This window comes from Perca flavescens, chromosome 3, assembly GCF_004354835.1.
Source record: "Perca flavescens isolate YP-PL-M2 chromosome 3, PFLA_1.0, whole genome shotgun sequence".
Lineage (NCBI taxonomy): Eukaryota > Metazoa > Chordata > Actinopteri > Perciformes > Percidae > Perca > Perca flavescens.
In genome coordinates, this window is record NC_041333.1 from 14,689,380 (window position 1) to 14,707,874 (window position 18,495).

The following is an 18,495-nucleotide window of genomic DNA, read 5'->3' on the forward strand; positions in this document are numbered from 1 at the left end:
TTCAGTACATTTATATCTCATGTAGATTGTAGTCAATGATAATGTAAGAAAAGTCAGATAAGGAATAGCATATCAATATGTAAAAAAGAAGCCTATTAGAAGGGTTGTAAAGCTATATGGTAATCTAAATTCCTAAATAATTTTAAAATCATAACTGCCAATTATGTAAATTATTTTATGTGATAACTCATTTATTACCTTCTTCTTACATGTTTCAATTAACATTCAACGTTTTTATATTATCAGATGGCTTGTGACAAACTTTGTAAATTAATAATTAGCAGGTACAGCAGAGTCACAGCGAGATGTTACAACATTATCACCAGAAGGTATTGCTTTAAATCGTATTACATTTTAAATCACATTTAAAGTGATATTTGGTTTGACAACTACTGCATTATCCAACAGTTATTACAGTATCAGTAGTTCCATTGATTCTGATAAGATGGGGATTGAACTAGAGTCTAAGCTTTAAAAAAATCTTTAACTTTATCAACAATCAAAATATAAATGAGACTTTATCAGCACAGAAATAACAGCAATCATATAAAGTAAAGAAGGACATTCAACACCTAAACTTCCGAGACAAAACAGAGAATTCACACGTTCAGCAAGTGTGATACGGCCATTGTAATTCATTCTATTGCTGTACAATATGAAGTCTGATATTTGAACAAAGATATGCATATTCAAATGTGTGTTGCTCATGTCTATAGGGAAAAAAATATTATTTGCACAAGTGACATGTATTTGATCCGGGGAAAAAAATAACCTTTTCAGTGCAGTCGCTCGGTAGACGTCAGTTTACAATTAAATGATGCAGAAACACAAAGTTAGGAAACTAAAATTATAAAACTTAGTGGTCACACAGACTTTTAGTGAAAGACACCACCTTTGAAATAATGTGGACGTGTCCATGTCAGCTTGTATACTACAATATCTATCATTACTAGGTAGACAATGAATAGGTTAACGTTCACGTGACATCTATCACTGTTTCTCCTCTCAACCACACACACACACACACACACACACACACACACACACACACACACACACACACACACACACACACACACACACACACACACACACACACACACACACACACACACACACACACACACTTCTAAATCTGTTTATTTGCATAACAGTGACCCAGCTTGCATTAAACTGCTAAGCCTAAATGAAAGACGTTTTCGGAAGTGTCACTTTTTCAGCAGTAAAAGTAAAAGGAGGGGGATGTGGCGTGGTTTGATGCTTCGGTGGGCTAACTTCTGTAAATATCTGGGATAGAAATAGTTCTCGCTCAAAAAGTTGCAGGCTCAGTTTTTAAATCTTTCATCTTAAGCCTATCTTATTCTTACTTATATTCAAACATGATACAGATACTGTGTGTCGTAGACGGGTGGTCTACTGCTCGCTGGGCTTGCCTTTAAACTTGACCACCATGACGGTGATGTTGTCAGGGCAACCGCGATAGAAGGACTGGAGGACGATGCTCTTGGCCCCAAAATGAGGCTCGCCCAGTCGTTCCCGGATGAAGCGAACCGCCTCCTCGTTGCTGAAGGTGTCCCACAGGCCGTCCGACGCCAGGATCATGAACTCCGGCTGCAGCTTGTTCAGGTCAAATGACATGATGTCAGGATCAGGAATAACCACGTTGAGGTTCTTCAGGGGGTAATCGCCCAGAGAACGAGACATGGCCAAGATGCCCTGGACACGCCACGAGCCGTTGAAGCTGATGAACCCACCTGCGGAGGAAGACAGAAAAAAATGGTTGGAAAGGGATAAAACAAGGAGCAGGAAGTAAAATACAAGGTGGAGGGGGGAGGTGCTGGAATGTGAGGAAGTAAGCAGGATAGACGAACACAAAGGTGAGAGGAAAAGAGGAAAAACAGCTGTTGTTCATGTTACTGCCATTAAACTGTACGATTATTTTTGTTCCTGTGAACCAACTGGCAGCATTTCTATTGTTCATTTCTATCAACTATGAGAGTGCTGTGTTCACATCAAAGTGTAAATAATAATATGGATCAGTACCATTGACATGTTTTCACTCAGCATTCATGCTCACGGAATGCAATCGTTTATGTTGGATACATTTCAAATCATGTCACATCCTGCGAGTACAGCTGTGAGCCCTCTGTGGCTTCAACAGATTTGCCATGAGGGAACTGTACTGGAAATGATAAGATGAAAACTTCCATACTACGTCAGGATGCCTCCCTAGTTCCTAATGAGCAAGGCCATAGCCAGGATAAAAAAAAAAAATAATAATAAAAAAAAAAAAAAAAAAAAAGTACTGGAGGTTGAGAGTTCAGGCTATGAAAAATCCCATTATGTGTATCTTTCTATTTCCAATGCTAGTTAGCTTAAATCCCCCAAATCCCAGAAAAAGCAGAGGACATGACCTCTGTGTCCTCAACAGTAGCTACTTTAGCAGCTGCTGCCTCTTTAGTTAACTGCTTTGACATAATTGTTGGGAAATGTTATGTAGAAATTGCAATTGGAAACAAGAGTGACATTATTCATTGAGGTATTAACCTAAGCAGTTAGCTGCGGAGGGCAGCAATGAAACCAAATAAAGCACTAATTAACTAAGGAACTAACTAACTTTTCTACCCTCACATTATCATAAGATTCTATTTATTTGTCTTCACATACTGTAACATGGCTTGTAGTTATTTTCACTTCATGGATTTAATTATTTAGTTCATTTTCATTCCCGCACAGTCCGCACTAGGTTGATTGAAAATGCAATGTTTCAGTCCGAGGACTTCGAAAATTCCCCTTGAATTGTTTGTGATTTGACTCTTTTGTAATTGGGTGTTGCAGTCTGTGACTCTAGAATTAAGATGTCATTGTGCCTTTGTCATTGATTTCTTTAGCATTTAGGAGCAACAACACTGTCAACAAAATCAGGCTTCCCTCGTTAATGTGTAAATGTATGCAGCAAGGTGCTCAAAAATCTAAACAGATAATCAGCTCTTCCCATGGAGCCTTTGGTGTAGCTCTGAAGTTTATTTCAAGAATTGTTTTGGAGTATCTGTGTTTATAAGAATGTGTCGCACAGAGACAAACATGTTAACAAGATAATGAGAGGACTACTGTTTAAGCAGTCTTTATTAGTATTCTAGTGTGGTTCCTGTATATGAGAATCTATGATTAAATCATTAGATGCCCCCTTCACTAAATAAAAAACAGTAGGAGGGAAATCATCTGTAGTATCATAATTTCAAGCATGTTACATGAATAAGTAAACAGCAACATAATGCAAACTAAATGTATAAGGTTTTTAGTACCCAATCAGACCATTAGATGGAGATGGTGGGCTATCCTGACAGCGACCACACTGACTTATCTGGCAAGCCGCCATCAAACGCCTTTCAGCACAGAGAGTATGCGGATATGGTCGATGGGAGAATTATGCCTTCAAATACACCTTAAATTCTGTGCACTGTCTGGCTGCATTTGATAACATGCTGCTTTAGGAGCAGATTGTGTTATCAGTCACTAGGGTTTGATGTCAGCCTGAGCACAGAGACACAAGATGTGGAAAGAAAGGATAATGGTGCTTAGCTTTGATCGTAAGAAAACTTTTTCTTTTTTTAATGCTTTCCTGACAACAATCTAAGTTGTGATGGTTGCCTCAAGTTTGAACTAAAGCCTTGTTCTGCTGATCAGAATCAGTTGAGAAAAAGTCTACCGGTCCGGACTGCAGCGGTTTTCTCACCAGCCTTCTTGATCCTCTTGCGTTCTTTGAGCTGGTAAGGTTTGTGGTCATGTGACAGAGGAATGGCGTTGCCGTCTTTATCGCAAAGAACTCCACGCGAGTCTCCAACGTTGGCCACCGTCAACTCCTTATCAGACAGCAGTGCCACCAGACACGTAGTACCTGAAACAGATTGGGGGAGAGAGGCCAACAGAGAAAGATAGAGAGGGAGAAGGGTGGGGTAGAAGGAAGTAGATGAGATCAAAATTGGAGTGGGCTGTTTTCTACTAATATCTTTTGTAATATAGTAAATATATAGAAACTATTCACGAATAAAATAACTAGACCGAGAGAAGAATGTCTGTGTGAACGTTTGTGGCATCCAGCAAATCAAATACCTGTCAAATCAAGGTAATATTAGTAATATTAGTATTTATTTATTACATTTATAAATCATACATCAAGAGACTGGCCCTACAGCTTAGGCACAGAGGGGGCTAAATGCTAGCATCAGCATGGTAACACAGCGCATAATAACAATGCTAGCATGCTGATGTTTGGCAGGTTTACCATGTTTGTCATCTTATTTTAGTGTGCTAGCATGCTAATATTCGCTAATTAGCACTTAACACACAGGACAGCGGAGGCTGAGGTCTACAGTTTTGCAGGTATTTGGTAATGAACCAAAAGAATGGCCAATTTAAATCGACCAGATGGATCACCAAAGTTATCACAATTCATCCTGAGGGGGACAAGAATGTCTTAACCAAATTTCATGGCAGTCCATCCAATAGTTGTCGAGACATTTCACTGAAAACATTACATGTCAACCTCATGGTGGTGCTAGAGGAGAAGTCAGGGGATCACCAAGTCATAAGGGTTCATCCTCTGGGGCCCATGAAGGTCTGTATAAAATTTCAGTGCAATCTATCCAATAATTGATATATTTCAGTCTGGACCAACAAAGAGAGACCGACATTCCCCTTTCATAGAGCCACGGTGCTAGCATGGCTAAAACAATCCAACTTTGCCACAAAACAGTCCTGCTTAAAAAATGATGTGAAGGCTGACAAATTTATATCAACTCGCAGTATGGTTTGTCATATTACCAACCCTAAATATAGCAACCTAATTAAAAACTTCAGAACAATTGCCTCCTTCCCTCCTGCACTGAAGTGAAACACATGAATCATGGGCAAACATTGCAAACACTCTTTGAAGTAGCTTTTCTTCCTTGTCCTACTCTCTGAAACACTTTCATTTCTTCTCCTCCTTCCCCCTCTTTGTTTAGCTTCCCAGCCAGGCAGAACAGAGTGTGGACTCAGAATCTGAGGCCTATTGTGTGAGATCCAAAGTCCTGTAGAGAAAGAACAGATCTGCCTGTTTGGCCATCTGCTCACACAGAGCAAAGACAAAACTGGAGAGAGAGAGAGAGAGAGAGAGAGAGAGAGAGAGGGGGAGAGAACAGGAGGAGGGAGGAAAAAAAAGAGAGGAGAAAGTAGGGGGTCCTACTGGTCTGGACCACCCGGACAGAGAGGGGGGAGGAGTATACAGAGAGAGAGATGGGAAAATGGGACATATAGTTGAGACATTCTCAGGATTTTAGTATAAAAAAATGGGTAGCGAAAAGACTAACATAAAGCTGGTTTAAATGCCATCGCAAGAATGTGGATGACCTACTAACATTTGAGACTTCCCTTTAAAGTTCCACATCTTGGTGTGTTGTTGACTGACTGACAGTTTATATGTCTCAGGTGTTCAGCGTTGAACTGAATGAAATAAATCCATCTCCCCATGAAGGGTCCCTGCATTCAGTTTACAGTTACTCATTAGGGGTCCTCACATTCAAATCACAATTACTCTGTCCCACACATATATAAAATAGGTCCTACACCTGAGGCAGTAACAGTATGTGGGGAATGAGATGGGAGAGAGAGAGGTACAGTAACACAGGGAGAAATGGATGCAGATGAAGTGAAGAGTAAGAGTTGAGGAGGGATGGAGATAAGGGGAGAGATATGAGGAAAGTAAGAGAAAAGAGATTACTTTTTAGCAGGACAATGACTGTCTTACTCCCAATAGCTTGGGGTAAGAAAAAAAGGAGAGAGAAAATAACTACAAGAAAGAGCACCATCCTGAAGCGAGGCTCAGATGGAAGTGAATATTGATGCCACCTAATTGTAAACAACTTACTAAATCTTTTACAGTGTGGGAAAAATCCATTTCTATTAGTTTCATCATTGTATGCATCCCTAATCCTGATGCTCGTGCCTATAGCTGCCACTGCACTGTGCCATGCCGTCCAGCTAATTATCCTTATCTAGGTCCCATGGCGATCGAGGACTGAGGTTCCTTGCTAGCACACCATTCCCCAATTAGCCCACCCATGCCAAGTACATGTTCAGCATTCTCTATTAAAATGGCACCATGGCCTGCATGCACCCTGTGCTCATGCTAATCATTGGCTTAGCTTGGCCTGAAATACCTTCCAAACTCCAATACAATTAGCATCTCAGCCCCAGTTAGTCTCACACTCCAATTTGTATCATTGCACCGAGTCAGCAAAGACTATTAAGTGTCCATATAGCACCAGACGTGGATTTATGTTCTTAACTGAGCTGCATGGCATTGTAGGTGAAAAATGAAAGTGCAGGACTGCCACCACCCTGTTCACCCCAGCTCATTTTCTCAAAGCCTTCCTAAAAAAAAAAATTTAAAAACAATACCTGCCTATTAGTCCACCCACAACATGATTTTTCCATCCCTGTACTTGCACTGTTAACATTTATAGCAATGCTACATTTAGCATTTTGTACTGCATAAGTCAAGTCAATTTATTTATAGAGCACATTTGAAACCAACCTAGGCTGAACAAAGTGCTGTGCAAAGTTATATTATGTAATAAAAACAAAGAAAGACAATAAAAATATAGACACAATGAACATCATACAAACACCACACTGCTATACAAATAACTAACTAAAATCATACTCCGAAGAATAAAAATGTGTTTTAAGACGAGACTTCAAGATCTCGGCAGAAGAGAAGGACCTAATATGAATGGGAAGTTTGTTCCAGAGTCTCATTTTAAACTGCTTTAAAAAGTCTGCGCAGCACTCTGAATATGCATATGTCACTATGAAGCTTTAGGCAAACTCTGCTTTCTATAATGTATTGTTTTTATCCATTCATTCCTTTCTATCCTAAATAACTAGCTGCCTCTGGGCCAGCCTCAGCCTTTTTGAAGTCCTATGTGGGATTTTGCTTTGGGCTCCTGTCTACATTTGAACCAATTATTTCGCCAGAGTGTTTCTTCTTCCTCTTATAATTCTCATGATACAAAATAGATAGTAGATAATTTATCATAGACTGCATTGACTTTCAGGTCATATCTGGGCAAAGCACATGATTTGACAAGCCAATGGATCTAAGTATCTCCTCTAATTATGCAAGGCAGAACCAGAGATTCGGTCCGTTTTATTCCACAATTTTCCTTCTTTGTCAAAACCTTGTGCCTACATTACCCATAGTGCAACCTGACCACTGACAGTTCAGTGTGAGATACAGCTGTGTTATGTTAGTAGTGGCTAATGTAACCTCGAGCCGCTAGCCAGATGAGGAGCAGGCTACAGAGGTCTGGTAAGCTCACTTCTTTCTAACTACGTTACTTTTTCAAACTTGCTGCTTACTTTGCTTTAGAACTTTTTTCCCCCCACATATTCAGTAGTATTCCTTAAGACCTGTAAGTGGGTAGAGTTCCCAAATAAGATAACCAATCTACTTCCTCTTCACACAACCAACTGGGCGCAGAAGAATACAAAGCTCCGTGCACGGATTCCTTACACTTAAACAACTTTAAAAACAAAATTCTTGAATGTAATCACTGAGTTTTTCATGCGGAGGTCAGACAGTCGGACCACAACATCAAACTTGCAGGCTTGGATGTGGCTTAAGAAGATAACTCATCAACATGAAAAACATCATTATCTAATGTATCTGCAGTCATGCAGTGAGCAAGAACCGCTTTAAAAAAAAATAAAAAAATATAAAAAGAAGTCTCCTTGGTGAGCTCAGAAAACTCAGATATTGGAAATGTTAAAGTCAGCTGCTAAAAACCCCTGCAATGATGAGCTGGGTTATATAACAATAACGGTCATATCTCAGATGTCAGAACCTGTCTAACCGGTTTGGTCAAATGTTTAATCATTATTATGTTCATGTACCTAGGTTACACATTTCCCAGTGCACGTTTGTCTATACTGCACATTAATAAACCTTTCAAAAAATGGGATATTATTTTTATCTTTTTGTGTCTTCTTTCATTGAACTTTATTCCAGGAAGCATTTTGTCTTTTTGTATTCTGCAGATAACACACTTCCATGTTGTCTATCTATAGGTCTATGCCATAGTCTTGCCAAAGGCTTTATCATTTGGGCCCTTATACTGTAAAACAGGACCCAAACTGATCCGATATGCATGGATCAGTATCACTATGATTGAGGCACTTTTTGTATTGACTGCTAATAGCTATTTAAAGTTTGATCCATTTTCTATTCTTTATTGTACACATACACATTCTTTATATATTCCATATTGTGCTCATTTTCAGGTTCATATACACATTTTGGGTTTCTGCTAGAACATCTTTACATGCTTTAATGTTAAAAGAATACATTATTTTTCCATAACACAGCAGCTGTCAGAAACACCTTATTGGAACCTATTCTTTGACACAGCGCTGTGAGAAAGTGAACCACATACAGTGAATTCATCATATCCACATTGACAGCGAGCAGTAAACCTTGGGTTAAAAAAAAAAACACCAACAGTTGCTTTGTCTCTATTTTAGGAGGACAACACAGTCTCAGTCAGACATTTGTGTTTTGTCTTATTATGATAAAATTACTTGGTAGAGTCACAAGTCCTTAGTACTCTAGCTTCACTAGTACCTGTAGGTATTTTTTTATCATGTTGCTGTAGCTTCATTTCCAAAGGTGAATCAATGGCATCTATTTAAATCATTTTACTACGGTCAAATGAATGAGACAAAGTGAGTAAAGAATTGTTGTGGCCTCTCCACCTCCACCATAGTTAATATGGCAAATAACAATTAATGTCACAAAGAAATACAGTACAAAAACATTCACAGTATACATAACTGGGGCTGTAAGACTAGTGTCTATATGGCACTATTTGGTGCCATCCCAGTTCAAATGGTGTGGCTCTCTGCTGGACAAAGAAAATGAAATAAAGGAGGAAACAAGTTTGAACAAACTGCTGCAAACATACTTGGTGTGAACAAACATTTAGTTAAAGGGGAATGGAATGTAAAAAGCTTCTTCTTTTTTCTTCTCATTTTTTTAAGTAATCAGATGTTTAACAGAGAAAAACAACAGTTCAAACAAAGATTAACACCATTGGAGTCAGAGCAGAAAAATGCAACCAAAACCACTAACATCGTTAAAATTAAGCTAAAAATAATCCTAATAGCAAACAAATACAAAGCTTAGAGAAGCAAAAACTAAATCTAAAACGGTATTTAACAGATTTAAGCTGCACTTCTTTTTTGTGTGTGCAGATATTTGGTTTCTAAAAGGTTCTGCTTTCTGGGAGCTCAGCCTTTTGCCTCCTTCACATTGAAAATATGCTGTGTGTTCATGTTGCTGTGTGTGTTAAGATGGCTCAGTCGCCACTCACTGTTTTCTATCACCCGTCTTTAAAATATAAAGCACTTCATAATGCAGTCAACAAATACAGTATATAGTATGTTTAATTCCTGCTTTAAAAAAGATATTGCATTTTTAGAGCTATATTTTTCTCTTCCGAAAGATAGAGGATAAAAATGTTCTTCCCAATTTATCCTTGCACATATTACCATGAACTAATCTAAAAAATGTCCTAATCGTAACCAGGGTCGGGCGGATGGCTCAGGAGGTAGAGCGGGTCGCTCCTGTCCCATGTCGAAGTTTTGGTTTGGTTTATTTATGGTATATAAAATGTCGTTGAGCAAGACACTGAACCCCAAGTTGCTCCCGTTTGCAGGCCAGCGCATTACATGGCAGCTCCGTCACCATTGGTGTATGAATGTGTGTGTGAATGGGTGAACGAGGGGAAAATTGTAAAGCGTTTTTGTCCGGTAAGATGGAGAAGAGCTATATAAATGCTGACCATTTACCGTTCCTATCGCTTTACATTGCTGCTTGCAACAATAACTAACTATTGAGCTAATCCACTAATGGACACTGTTGTGTGCCTTTGCGGTGCAAACCTGTGCTGAGAGACATGCCACACAGCTACATAAAGGTTAGTACTAACAGAATACCACACAACATTAAGAAGACTGTTTCCATAATAGACTTTAAGCTCCTGGCCGTTCCATCAAAGTCCCATCTCCCTTATCTTTCTTTCAAGTGCTTTTGTTGGCTGATAAACAATGGAGGGATGAATGAACAGGGGGTATAAATCGGATATGCTGTTGTCCTGGGTACTGGGACCTGAATTGAGACTGTCTCTCTTTCCCACTCTCTTCCTCCCCTGCCATCTTAATTTAGGCCCTGATTGCGACAGAAATCACTTAATCAGCAGATCCCCCCCACCCCCTGCGACGCTGACAAGATTGATAGGACAAATAATGCAGCAAATTCAATCCCTGGCTGTCTAATGCTTGGATCAGACATCAAGGGAGCATTTTCATTGTAATGGAGCTGGACTGTAAATGTATCTATAAGCTCAGTGTCAGTCCTTCCTAGTTGCGCTGTTCAAAAAACAGGAAGACAGACATATAGAGGGATAAGAAAAAGATATGGACAGATCTTCGGGGCCTGGATACAACAGGTCACGTAGCTTAAGAGCTCATAAACTATAAAAGAGGATGAAAAGGTTAAGAGCAGGTGAGCGCGCAGCTGCAGCGTATATTCTGTCTGGTAATAATCAGCTGTTGCCTCCAGACTGGGCGCTCCAGAGTCCCAGACCTTTAGTTCTCTTAACAATCAGTGTATCATATGACCCATTGTTTAGAGTATGTGAGGCATTCTCAATGGCCCTTTCATACTAATGGCCCCAGCAACAACTTACACGTGAGTGACGTCAGCCGTCTGTGCACGTTGTCATTTTGGCTGCACACTGCTCAGGCGCCCCATTTGACTTCTAGTCGTAGTGTTTCTGTGTTCAAAGAATCTCAGCAATTAACTCAGCGAGTAGAACGTTGTTACCGTTATCTATACGATGATAATAAATCAATCAAAATCTATCCGCAAAACCCAGATAGTTTGGAAGTGGAAATTTCCCTTCAAGGAATGACAACGCATCTCTGTCATTAGTTACTCCGTAAAACCAAAACCTTTTCACAGCGTCTCCATTTCTCCCGTCTTTATGCTGCTTCTCACTCAGCTGAGAGAGGTAGTTTAATCCGAGGCACAGGAAGGAAAAAGTGACCTTCCCACAGGAACGCTGAATTCTTGAGGTTGCAGCATGTTACACACACTTAGTCCATGTAATCATCTTATAATCTGTAATTCAACTCTCTCCCTTGCATGGTCAATGAACCAATAATGTTTCTGCCGTAGGAAAAAATAAATAAAAAGATGAATAAATAATACATGGTCTTTGTCTAGGCCTCCTCTACTTTCTCCCTTTAGTATAGCTGTTAAATTGACAGAGGCGGTAGTTGAAAAAACAAATTAAAAAACAAGGCTGTCATGGAATCTACAACCGATATGTTAATGAATGAATCGCACTGTATGATTCTGCTGTGGGACTTTTTGTTCTCTTCCTCCCTTCCTTCACAAAAAGTATGTTTTGGTTCATTCAGATCAGACTTTTTCATCACCCTTTGTATCCATGATCTCATTCTCCTCACCCTTTCAACGCTCCTCTTTCAGTTTGTCCCTTTCCTGGCTTTCCTTGCCCTTCTCTTGAATTGCCATGCCTTCATTTAGCCATTTTGCACAGGTCTCCTATCTCTTTCTACTGTATAGCTCTTACCAGCAAAATGTCCTCCTTCCCTCTGACCCTTCTCTTACCTCTTTCCATCCATCACTCTCTCTCTCTCTGGTGTCACCCCTCCCTCCCTGCCTCTCTCCAGAGATAATTACTACAAGCCTTGTGAAGATCAGCTTGTATTTAAACAGCTGAATAAGCAAGGCCTGGGGCTGCTGACAGTCACTATTCAACAACAGTCAACTGAAACAGTAGAGTAGACAATAATTGTTTGCGTGCAGCTTTATAGGGGATATTTAAAAAACATTTCCCTGGACTTAACATTTTTGGTTAAAGTGCTCATATTATGCCCATTTTTAGGTTCATAATTGTATTTAGAGGTTGTACCAGAATAGGTTTACATGGTTTAATCATATTTTTGTTGTTCTGCACATTGCTGCAGCTCCTCTTTTCACCCTGTGTGTTGAGCTCTCTGTTTTAGCTACAGAGTGAGACAACTCACTTCTGTTCCTATCTTTGTTGGGAGTCACACATGTGCAGTAGCTAGGTAAGCACTGCTAGCTAATCAGAAGCAGAGTATGAGGGCGTGCCACACTAGCAGCTAGGCGAGCATTATAACGTGTGTTACAAAGTGACGCACGTTTGTCTCTAAAGTAAAGGCTGGACTACAGTAGATCAGTTTGGGAACAGTGTTTTCTGTTGGAGATGGTAAGTCCCTTTGGGGTGGACTTTGGGCTTTTTCACTTTGTAAACCTATTACGTGCATAAAAAAAGATATACAACACAATAAAGGAAAGGGACAAAAGCCAAAAAGCATAATATGAGCACTTTAAAATCCATCTGTATGTGGCCTCTGCACTCTATTGTGGTCACACATTCAAGCTGATAAACTGTATGCACACATTTAGATCACTGCTAATGAATGAACCAGTGTAGCATCCAGAAAGACAAACCCACTGCAGGAAAAATATCCCCAAATTGTTTTTTCCATACACACATATATTAGAACCAAACACACATATCACAAACACAACACACACACACACACACACAACACACACACACACACACACACACACACACACACACACACACACACACACACACACACACACACACACACACACACACACACACACACACACACACACACACACACACACACACACACACACACACACACACACACCTGCTTCATTGTAAGTGGCTGAGAGCTTGTCCAGCATTTCTCTGTCCAAATTCAGGATCTGCTGCTCCAGTATGGAAGGATAGGACGAGCCGCCCCTCTCCTTTTTTTCATCTTTCTCCTTGTCTTTTTCTCGGTCTCGCTCTCTCTCCCGTTCGTAGGTCAGTAGCTGCTGGCGTAGCGCCTCAGGCAGGTGGGCCTTGGCAAAGTCAGCAGCAGCCTGATAATGGAGAGCAGAGGGAGACAGAAGAAGAGTTAGAGGGCTGCAGATTTGGTCAAAAACAACTATCAGATGGGTAAACAAATATATTCGGAGCTACACATTGATGAGTGTCTTTTTCTTTTAAACTGACCATGTCCAAGCAGTGGTATACATTCACAATTAATCAGCAATCATTTTGATAATTAAATAATCGTTTAATGCATTAACAAACAAAAATGCTGAGCACTACCTGGTTTCAGCATTTCAAATATGACAATTTACTGCTAAATTCTGCTTTATAGGACTGTAAACTGACTACTTTTGGCTTTTGGTTGGTTGTTCAAAGAAAAATAGAACTTTAAAGTGGCCACATTATGCTCATTTTCAGGTTCATATTTGCATTTTGAGGTTGTACCAGAATAGGTGTACATAGTTTAATTTTCAAAAAACACCAAATTTTGTTGTACTGCACATTGCTGTAGATCCTCTTTTCACCCTGTGTGTTCAGGTCTCTGTTAGCTACAGAGTGAGATATCTCACTGCTGTAACATCTTTGTTGGCAGGCGCACATGCGCAGTAGCTAGGTAAGGATCACTTCATCTAGTTGTTTGTTTCACAACTTCAGTAGTACAAGGCAGGATTAGCCGGGAGACTTCTTCTAAACGACGGCACACTTAAAACTTTGCGTGGAATAGCTGCAGAACAGAGACATGTAAATGTTGTAGCAGTGTTTTGCCATTAAGAACGAGCTAGCATGCTACGGTTAGCCACCTCGTTTCGGCTATTGACGTAAAAAGCCGTGCCGATTTTGAACAGCTCACCTGGAGACTGCAGGTAGGACACATTCAGAAACCCGTATCTCACTCAAAACAGCATGGATGTTGTTTTTTTCCCCAAGTTTATATGCATGTGGAAGCACAAAATAACACCCCAAATCCCGGAAAAAGTGATTTTTTCATAATATGAGCACTTTAAGATATCAACTATGTTGCAGAGTGTAACCAACCTACCCCTCCGCTCACCCTACCTTTCCAAGCGTGTAATAGAACCTATAGTGGCCTTCAGGTTACATATAAAAAAAAGCCAAAGGCCCTCTGGAATCACAGATAAACAGAGATAAAGAATGAAAAAGTGCATCGCCAATCAAACGCACACAAGCTCACACTCACACCCCGCTGTGGGATAGAGCTGAGCCAGGGAAACCGTATCCTCACCTCTATCAATTCTATTCTACGAATAACACAGACTAAACCTTTTCTCACACATTCCCACCGCCGTTTCAGAGCAAATAATGCCTCTGGCTCAGTGCCAAACAGGGAAGACAAGCCAGTCCGAGGTCATAAAGTTCAAAAAGTTCAGGGTACAGATGTTGCAATATTGTGCTGACTTGCTACTGATCTGCAGCATCCATATAGCTCATATTCCTTACATGGCTTGAGCTTGTAAAAAGCAGTAATTAAAAAGCACTGGATTAAGAAAAGAGAATGAGCAAGTCAAGACAGCAGGACTGAAAAAGGTTTTCAATTTCCTGCCGCATACTGATTGAGGTCATATGACAGAGACCCATAGATTAACCATATGTCTCAAGTGCTCACAGTGTCCTCATTTAGCTCTCTTTCTCCTCTCTATACCTTCTTCTGTCTATCTATATCTCAACCTGCACAGGGAAATTACTTTCAAGGACTCAGATAACCCTGCCTCCTCTGCTTCTTCTCTACACATGAAAACAACTCAACTATTCCTCTCTTGATATATCTTTTCAGTGTTATTTAAGCATTCCTCTGCAAGCTCCGGCACTCTTCCCCTATCTTCTCCAATGAAACCCAAACGCTTCCAATTTTCCATTTCCCAAAGTCCCTTTTGTCTGCTTTCACAATGATGTTCAGTCCAAAATCACCATGGATCTTTCTGACGGACTCCTTTCTCTTGTCTCTCGACATACCTTCATCCTGCAGTTACCATGCAGAAAGCCGGAGTCATGGACCAATTTTAAGATCATTAATAGAACAAGAAGACTTTTGCCTGCTTGGGTTATTACTGTGCCAATTACCGAGCAGTTTAATTGTTTGCCTGTGAGTCCTTCTCAAAGCACTGGGGACAAAAACTTTTTCTAGCTAAATTCCTTCCGACCATTTGACTGCAATCCGTCTTTGTGACTGCATGTGTGTCTCAGCTTGGGAACAACAGCAGACAGCCTTGACAGAATGGGAAGTGAGGGCTAAGTCTTGATTATCTGACAATCTAACCTGCTGGCTAACCAGATCGACACATCGAACACCTTGGCTGCAGCCTCTGCACCGGCTTAGAGGATGAAATGAGGGATGGAAGGATGAGGGACAGAGAGCAGGGATGGATGGGGATGAAGACTGTGAGATAGAGGGATGAAGACAAGATGGCATGGATCAAGGATAGTAATACCGGATGGAACATAATGGGGGATGAGATTAGCAGTTGGCATAGGAGCACAACGCAGGAATGTAGGAAGAGCTAAAGGATGAGAGAGCAGAACCAGAATAAATGGGTTATACAGGGCTGTTTAATGGGAGAGTTATTCTAGCTGAAAGAGACAGAAAGCGGTCAAAGCAGGTTAAGAGGTTAAGAACTAAAATTCCTAAACGCTCCAATGCACAGCAGTAAAGAAACTACAGATCTGAAACTAAAAAGACTGAAAGTGTGATGAAAGACAGACACAACAAAAAGTTGTATTTACATTCAGTGTAAGTCACCAAAACACACTGTGTGTACCCTTGAGGTCTGAGAAACATGTTGAGTGCATTTGCAAAGCAGATTTTATTTAGGAGTTCAAATCATTCTTCGTTTACCGTGTTTGCTTGCTGGCAGTCCTCTTTCCTGCCTTTGTTGGTGCTCTGCTACATTTGTTGGGGCGTTACCGCCATCGATCAGCAAAATAAGTGTGAAACCAACAGGGGGTTGTGAATTTCGCCATCTGTGTGCTTGAATGTACGTCCTCGTGCACGGTCCAAACAAAACGAAAACCTAGTCGTTAAAAACTGTGGTTTATAGCGCTTCTAGTGGTCAAAATGCCTATTCGTAGGCTTTTTTCCCCCACTTGAAGCCATTTTGCAAGATGATTTAACGGTCTAAGTCTAAAGGCCTGTTCACACCGGGACGAATTTCGCGACGTTTAACGCCTCGTGACTAAACAAAGGGCGCCAATGTGAGTGTGCACACCGACGCGAAAAACGCCTCGCGTAAAAGCGTCATTTTTTTAAAAACGCCTCGGGTTCGTTTTTTTGGTTTGACGCGCCGCGTCAAAAACTATCCGACCAATGAGATTGCCGCTTTTGCTCACGTGTCTGGAGTTTCTGAAGTTACAGTAAAACACAACTTGGGTGCGCTCAACACACAAAACGGTCTTGCCGAGCACACATACGTAACGGCGAAGAAGATATACGCCAAGTAGCGCCTACACTGCCGGGAAGAAATAAGACGAGGAAGATGCCAGGCAAGATGAACGTAGAGCTGCTCGTCTCGTTGGTGTCGGAACATAAAGCACTTTATGACAAACGTGACAGCGACTACAAAAATCTTGACAAAAGAGAACTTCTATGGAGTGGTATTGCAGAGCAAATGGGCCTTGTTGGTGAGTTTCAGTTCACTTAATTGTCTTTCATGTACATAGGCTTGTAACTTTTTCCCACAAACGTTTGACAATCGCCACCTTGTGTACCGGGGTATTTCTGTTTTACATTAAGCGCCATCTAATGTCAGGGAATAAATTTGCATGTTCACTCGGCTCATCGTCAGCGAAAACCGCTTGGGGTTGAACACAAAAAACGCATTGAAAAACGCTGGCGAATAACGCGCGCCAATATTCGTCCCGGTGTGTACGTGTTCCTTTAATACTTACTCACTGATTTCCTGAGGGCAACATCTATTAGTTTTTTTAAGTTCCACAATGTTCGTCAGATACAGTAGTTTGTAGCTTTGTCGGTCTGCTGTTTGGTGCTGTGCTTTAGAGCTTTTTCACTTAAAATATATTTCTTCTGCAGTTCAAAACTATGCTGTCAACAGAAGTAAGAATTAATCAAAAACAAAGTTGGTGGCTGCAAAAAACAAAAGACAGCTGAAAACGCTCAGTGGAGCTGAGGGGAACTGCAGAATTGGGTTATAATTATCACTATGAGCAAACTATCAAACCTTATTACAGAAAAGCACGTAACCCAACACGGGAGAGTTTGCTCAGAGTGCAATCAGTCATGGCTGTGCAGAGCGTCACATTGGGCTCTCCTTCACACCGCACTTCACTCGCACCACACATGATGGCACGAAGGCTTGTAAGCACATACATAGTAAGTACATAAACCCACACACCTTCCTATCTCAACAGGGCCACCTACACACTTTCACCCTTTCTATCATGTACCCAAACACTCCCTCCTGACTGCTAACTGTGAGTCACTCAGATGGACAGCCCACAGAAATAGTCAAGCCTTTTAAACACTTCCATCTATCACGCTGCCATGCCGGCAAAAATGAGGAAAGTCATCCAAGCTTTCCACTAGAATCACCCTGAGGGAGTTTCATAACCGAAGTAGAAAAATCTCTTTCTGTGGTCTCTCCGACAGATCAAGCAGGCAGATGGAGAGAAGAAGAAAAGTGAACAGAGAGGGGAGAGACTGAGGAGGAGTGTAAGAACCATTCATTAGCATCACTCAAGCACATCATTAAAGAAAGAGAAAGAGAGAGACAGTCCCTCCAGTTTAAGATAAGTGAGAAACCCCTCAGAGCTGTGAAATACAGAGAAATCAGCAGATACTCGAGAAGAGGGAGTCTGGAGAAAGAGAGCATTTCAAAATATTTCTTTGTCGTTTGGATTTCTAATTCACAAGTTTGGAATTATAAATCACCAGAGCAATCTCTGAGGAGATGATATTTGCCATTCTACAATTTTCTACTCCCAGTATATTACGCATAGACTATAAACTGCTATGTGGTTAATGCTCTGGACAGCAAGGTTATTATTTGGCTTTACTTTAAGTTAACCAGGAAACAAATAGATAGAACAGGGAAACGGGCTAGTGCTGTATAGAAAACACATGCTGCGCACTGCAGAGGTGTAGTATGTTTCTCCTCAGGATGACATTGCAGAGCTCAGGCTGTCCACAGGGCAGAGTAAGTATGAGCCTGGATTTAATTATTTCACACCTGAGCTTTGCATGTGTCAAGTCTATGCCAAATACAGATTGTGAGTGAGCGGGAGCATGTGTGTGTGCGTGTGTGTGTGTGTGTGTGTGTTTGTGTGTGTGTGTGTTTGTGTGTGTGTGTGTGTGTGTGTGTGTGTGTGTTCGTAAAATGGCACTGTAACTGTATCTGTTCTTTTGATTATTAAAGTTTTGAGATTGTAGTTTTCTTGTATTAAAGAAATCATCCAGCCAACTGCATGGCCATTTTATCCAATTTGTTTTTGTATTTTATCTGGTTGAGAGTAC

The 18,495-nt window shown here is 40.7% G+C and overlaps 1 protein-coding gene across 1 annotated transcript in view; it reads right to left on the reverse strand.

Annotated features, from left to right (window-relative positions):
* Nucleotides 1-1,074: 1,074 nt before the first annotated feature.
* The window catches only part of ppm1lb (protein phosphatase, Mg2+/Mn2+ dependent, 1Lb), a 46,362-nt gene continuing 28,941 nt past the window's right edge, over nt 1,075-18,495 (reverse strand). Inside the window, exons 2-4 of the mRNA XM_028573008.1 lie at nt 12,844-13,060; nt 3,737-3,898; nt 1,075-1,754 (exon numbers count right to left, since the gene is read on the reverse strand). Of these exons, the coding sequence (XP_028428809.1) occupies nt 1,414-1,754; nt 3,737-3,898; nt 12,844-13,060 (720 nt within the window). The 3' untranslated portion in view covers nt 1,075-1,413. The remainder of the gene's footprint in view (nt 1,755-3,736; nt 3,899-12,843; nt 13,061-18,495) is intronic.